This window comes from Sceloporus undulatus, chromosome 1 (assembly GCF_019175285.1).
Source record: "Sceloporus undulatus isolate JIND9_A2432 ecotype Alabama chromosome 1, SceUnd_v1.1, whole genome shotgun sequence".
NCBI classification, from domain to species: Eukaryota; Metazoa; Chordata; class Lepidosauria; order Squamata; family Phrynosomatidae; genus Sceloporus; species Sceloporus undulatus.
In genome coordinates this window covers 303846685-303853000 of record NC_056522.1, presented here as the reverse complement: position 1 = coordinate 303853000, position 6316 = coordinate 303846685, and the positions used below count along the sequence as shown (strand labels likewise).

General features: G+C 41.1%; 1 protein-coding gene across 1 annotated transcript in view; it reads right to left on the bottom strand.

Moving 5' to 3' along the window:
* API5 (apoptosis inhibitor 5) overlaps positions 1–6316 on the bottom strand; it is a 27439-nt gene that overhangs the window by 7721 nt on the left and 13402 nt on the right. Inside the window, exons 3-5 of the mRNA XM_042459694.1 lie at positions 4921–5127; positions 2117–2221; positions 1620–1709 (exon numbers count right to left, since the gene is read on the bottom strand). Of these exons, the coding sequence (XP_042315628.1) occupies positions 1620–1709; positions 2117–2221; positions 4921–5127 (402 nt within the window). The remainder of the gene's footprint in view (positions 1–1619; positions 1710–2116; positions 2222–4920; positions 5128–6316) is intronic.

Below are 6316 nucleotides of genomic sequence, written 5' to 3'. Positions count from 1 at the left end.
CTCTGCCAAGTCATTCTGCCCCTCTCTCCCCTCATGGGAAATGCCCAGTGCAAAAGGGTAAAGATACTCTTAATATGCCCAAAGACATAATTTTTTGCTTTCTAGCACATGGCTCCATTAACTACTGCCCCCATTTTTCACTAGACTGCAGTACCCATGATCCCTAAACAGTACTGGCTAAGACTTGGGAATTGCTGTCCAACATCTTGACTAAAACACAAGTTGCGTACTCAGCCACAGTAAGTACAGCATGGTACTTTAATATTAAAGTGAAACAAAACTTTTATTGCATCTAAGGCAGTGATGGCGAACCTATGGCACGCGTGCCAGAGGTGGCACTCAGAGCCCTCTCTGTGGGCACATGTGCCATCGCCCCAGCATAGAGTTTGCCACAGTTTGTTACTAGAAAGCCAGAGGGACATGGCACTTTGCAATAAATAAGTGGCTTCTGGGTTGCAGTTTGGGCACTTGGCCTCTAAAAGGTTCACCATCACTGATCTAAGGGGTCAAACAGATCGGCAGCTTGGAGCTGCCTCTGGCCACTCCAGCTCCAGCCGGACTCCAATCGGCACAAGACTGCAGGAAAGGGTCCCGATCTGGGCTACCGCCATGGTCTCCAACTGTGCCATAAAGAAGTGGATTTTCACCGCTCCTTTTTGTGCTGGCTGTTCTGGGTTTGAGTGTGTTTGGCATGCCCCCCTCACAGCTTCTGGATGCTTTTGGTGCATGTGTCATGTGCACGCCTTACCCCTGAAGCAGCTGGAAGCTGCTTTTTCCTGCCCATCTGGTTTTGGGCCTAAGTTATCATTCAACATTTATCTGCTTTGTTATTCACAGAGCACCAAAGTCAGGATTTTTAACATATATAGGTTTAGTATGAAATGCCGTGGACATCTGCTATATATTCACTAAAGTAGCTATCTTTTACAATGTGACTCTTATATGATACTTCTACTGTACACTGCATTTCAGCTTTAATGCCGTATGAGAGACAGACTGTCAAAATAAAGCTGCTTCGGGTCTCTTTGGAGATATGCTGTTTAAATGATGCATGCACCCTAAGAACCCGGAAGCTGCACCAAAGCTGCACTCCAGTGCTTAGGAATGGAGTGTGGCTTTGGCGCGACCTCTGGACTCAGGATCCATGCATCATTTAAATAGCATACCTCCAAAGAGACCCGAAGCAGCTTTATTTTGGCAGTCTCTAACAGGCCTTAGGGAGACTGGAGAAGAGAAGGTTAAGAGGTGATGTGACAGCCCTGTTTAAATATTTGAAGAGTTGTTATATTAAGGATGGAGGAAGCTTGTTTTCTGCTGCTCCAGAGAATAGGACTGAGAGCAATGGACTCAAACTACAAGAAAAGAGATTCCAGCTCAACATTAGGAAGAATTTCCTGAAAGTAAGAGCTGGTCGACAGTGGAGCACACTCTCTCGGAGATTGGTGGTGTCTCCTTCTTTGGAGGTTTTTAAACAGAGGCTGGATAGCCATCTATCAGGTATGCGTTGATTATGAGTTCCTGCATGGCGAGGAGGAGGGGCAGACTTGATGATCCTTGTGGCTCTAATGAAGTCTTGTTACAAACTTTCATTATATCCCTTAAGCTAACTATCTTCTTACCAATAATTTATCAAAAAGCTTCTTTAAATTTGATTCTAGCTTTTCCATGTCACCACAGAAGGAACTCATCTCGGCAAGCAGTTTCAGTACCTGAAGGAGGGGGGAAAATGCACAAGTTCATACTTAGAAAATTCAGACTTAAAACTTTATATCATTACACAGTTTTGAATTAGAGTAGAAGAGAAAACAAAAAGAGAGACTGGCTTGTCAGTGGATGTAACATTTTTGAAGACTCTGATTTTAAAGCAGATTGTGTCTTTTTCCACATGTTGCACCCCTTAAATAGGCTCTAAACTCAAGACAATAATTATTAATTTTCTTCTACATAGCTCTAGGGTCAAGAAAAAGGAAGTTTTATCAAAGGCAGTGAGTGTGAAATAATGCAGCTTTGGAATCAGCTTTATCCAAATTGGCAATAAGTTACCCTCTGCCTTTCTTTAGCATAGCCTGAATTGTAGTTAACCAAGGTTATATTCACTACTTTCAGTTTAGCTTACCTCTAACTGGATATCGAGGCCTTCAACTGGGGTGGTCAGAGAACTCAAATTTGGCAGCACGTGCTCACAGAAGTAAGTGACGAATCTTGTAGAGTGAACATTTTTCTGTGGAATATTAAAAGATTCGTTATTACTGCAAAACTTTCCAATGCGTCTTTCCAGAATTCCAGTGTTTCATTCAATAGAAGCTAGTATTAGAAAACTGTATGATAACTAGACAAGCTGCAGGTCTTCCTCTTGTTTTGCTGAGCTGGATGAGACCACCTTTTACACCTAAAGTCTTGCTGCCACCACCCAATGATTAACTTATTCCAACATTAGCAATGCACTGGGAGGTTGCTGGGGAATCCCACTGGTTCCTTCCCTGCCAGCCCAGGGAAGAACTGGCCAAGCTAAGGCACGTGAAAAGAGAAGCAGAATACTTTGAATAAAATCTTTATTCTAAGTACAGGAATTCTATAGCAAAATGATATCACAATATGAAGGACCCTTCAGGCACAAAGTATACTGGTAAGTTACAGAGTAAAACCATTCCAGCCAAACCAGGAAAATAAGTCAAAACCCTGATGCCACTGCCTGGTACACATTCATAATCTTACTCACAGATCAGATGGGATTTGTAGTTTTTGATGTTTCTGGAAAGCTGGGAGGCTAGACCGCATTATCTGACTCCACCAACCTCCTCATGAGAGCCAGAGACAAAAGTCAACAGACAGACAAATGCCCCATGTTGCAACTAGGAGTATTTGAAACCGCTCCCTCTGAACCATCTCGAAGGTTCCTGCTTCTTCCCAACTGCCCATCTCATTGAACAGCTCCCATCTCATCACTTGTGATGTAGACCCTCATTAAAATGTAACTATATCTCCTCCCATATTTAAACCTTTGTTATCTGGGGAGACGGCTCTGATAAATATATATTTAGTGTCTACTGAGATAAACACAGCCTTGGTTTTTCATGACTGAAACACCACTAAAGCTTTTAGAAAGCAGCATTCTGAGACAAACAAGAATACTATTTAAATCCAGCCAGAATATTCTTGCAGTCAGCCATTCATCCACACTATGGATCACTCCATTTCAGAGGAGTAGGTTATTAATATGCAGGTAGACTAATATTTGGAAGAGAGTTAATACATTATCAAATTATAAAAAGATTTCCCCCCTTACAGACTTGTTTACATCCTGTTTGGACTACTGTAACACACTCTACTTGGGGCTGCCTTTGAAGGGTGTTTGGAAACTTCAACTGGTCCAGGATGTTAACGGGAGAAGGTTATAGAGATCATACAATGCCCCTGTTGAAACAGCTCCACTGGCTGCCAGATTGTTTCTGGGCACAATTCAAAGTGTTGGTTATGACCTACAAAGCCCTGTATGGCTCAAGTCCAGGCTATTTGGCAGAATGTATCTCCATATATGAGCCCGTCTGGGCCCTAAGATCTTTAGGAGAGGCCCTTCTCTCCATCCCACCACCATCACAAGCAAGAGAGAGCACCTTTTTCTGTGGCTGCTCCTAGACTGTGGAACTCCTTTGCTAGGGAAATCAAAATGGCCCCTTTTTTTTGCTCTCCTGCTGGAAGGCTAAGACCTTCCTGTTCAGACAGGCATTTGAAATAGCAGGTTTTTAAAGAACAGGTTGAGTGTTGTATTCTTTTAAATGTAGTTTAAAAACTTTTATCTTTTTAACTATATTTTATTCTTTTATATGCAATTTGTTTTAATATTGTAATAATTTAATTCTGTTTTAATATAACACTTTTCTATGGTTTTTAACTGTATTGTTTTAATCTTGTAAGCTGCTCTGAGTCTCACTTTTGAGAAAGGGGTGGTATATAAATAAATTTAATAATAATAATTAGTGATAAGAACAGAGAACGTCCAAAAGCCAGCCTTTATTCTAATAACAGAATAATCCTCTAACAGGCTTGATCACGCCAGTGTATGATATTATATGTTATATTTGTTAGTCTTTATGATGCCACAAGGCTTTTTATTGTTTTTGCAGCAATAGAAACTAAAATAGATACCCTTTGGAAAGGCTTAACATTTCTGTTTGTTTAGTTCTGATACAAATTAAATAGAAACCAGAACTACCATATTACTCAACTGTAATTCGAGAAATTTGTGCACAAAACTTGACCCAAAAAACACAGGGTAGACTTACTGATAGGTCAACAGGGGACAGCCGAGCTGAGGTGGAAAAAGGAAGGTGAACTTTCACCCCTCACCTCTCCCGTTCAGCCCAGCTGTCCTCCATGGACACCGATGGGTTGAGGAGAAGGAAGAAGGGTGGAACCCTCAAACCTCCCTTTCAGCCTGGCTGTCCTTGATGAGGACAGCTGGGCTGAGGAGAAGGAAGAAGGGTGGAATTTCATCCCTCAAATCTCCCCTTCAGCCCGGCTGTCTTCAATGGGGACAGCTGGGCTGAGCAGAAGGAAGAAGGGTGGAATTTTGCCCCTCAAACCTCCAGCCTGGCTGTACTCCATGGAGACAGCTGAACTGAGGAGGAGGAAAAAGGGCCTGCATGCACCCCTCAATCTTTTGCAGTTCATATGTCTTCTAAGTTTTACCCTTGACCTATGCACGGGTCATGGCAGAGTGCATAATTTTGGCCTGACCTCGACTTATATATGAGGTAGACTTATATACGGTATTCATATAGTAGTACTACTAGACAGCATACAACATGTAAAAAGTCTGTACTGATGGAGGAAGGGAATAATTAAGGTTTCACTATTTACATGGAGGTTACTATTGGTTCAGTCTAGTTTATAATTTGGTTTTTACACATAAATACTTACTGAGAAAAGTGGCACTGCTTGACGAGTACATTGCAAAAGTCTATCCACACAATCAGGGTCAGATGGATTAAAGGTCTGTTCAAGGTCAGCTTGTTCAGCAACTAGTTCTACTAGCTGCTGCCGTCCACTCACTGTCTGCAGGCTTTTTAAGCCAGATAGTATTTTCATGAATAAAACAAACTCTTCACCTGTTACATCTTCAAGAACCTTAAGGAAAAAGTAAAGAAGAAGAGAAAACTGAAATGCAAATAGGCAGAAGAATCTATATATTCTTTCCCCTTATTTATGACAATTGAACCCTCCTCCCCCTTTTTACAGTATGTTTCAGTGTATAAACTGCTTACAAAGGCTATTTACACTCAACATTTCTATACACTGAGGTTTAGGCTTAGGTCAATTTCTGCCACCACCAGGCAGTAGGCTTCATGTCTGTGCAGAGAGCTAAATCCTGGTTACATATTACTAAATCTAGTACTTTGTTATATCAGACTGAGACTGATTGCCTATAAATTATTAATTTTATTTAATATCCCACCTTTCTGCTAAGAAAGGCACAAAAGGTAGTTTTATTGAACATAATGCTATTAAGTCATGCTAAAAAGTATAATTTAGAAAATAGGCACAGGATGGATAACCAAAACTCTTATTGTAGCAGCATGACAATTTTCAAGCTACATTACACAATGCACTCGTATATACAAATGTAACAGTTATTACAATATATTTACTAGGACTAACTAAAATGAATGGAAAAGTTCTTTCTACTGTTGATTGAGAATTACTGGGAAAAATCAATCAGGGCTTGCATTTAGCCATGTGTGACAACAGAGACAAAGGTGGGTAGATTTTATAATATTGCATGACACACACTTTCTGCCATCCCACTTCTACCTCCACCCAACAAATTAGTCCAAGGCTACATGCTCTTGAGCTAAAAAATTGCAAAGGCAACAATAAAATCCGCCCCGCACACTCAGAACATCCGGGCAGCAGCTATTGAAGGTTCCGGGGGCAAGGTTAACCTCCACTTCAAGGAGAACCTTTTCCATCTCAGCCCCAACCCTCTGGAACACGCTGCCCACAGAGCTCCGCTTGGCCACCTCCCTGGCCCAGTTTAAGAAGGAGCTCAAAACCTTCTTATTTTTATTAGCATTCCCAGACGTTGGTCCTGGTTAGCTTCCCCCTCTGGCAGCAGTGGTCGGCTGGCCAGAAATTGGTTTTAATGTAATTTTAATGTCTGTTGTTGTTATTATTTACTGTGTTTTATTGTATTGTATTGGCATTATGTTGTGCACCGCCCTGATCATGGGAAGGGTGGTATAAAAATAAAAGTTTTATTTATTTTTTATTTATTAAAATTCACCAGAATTCTTTTTTCAACAAAAGCCAAATTTGA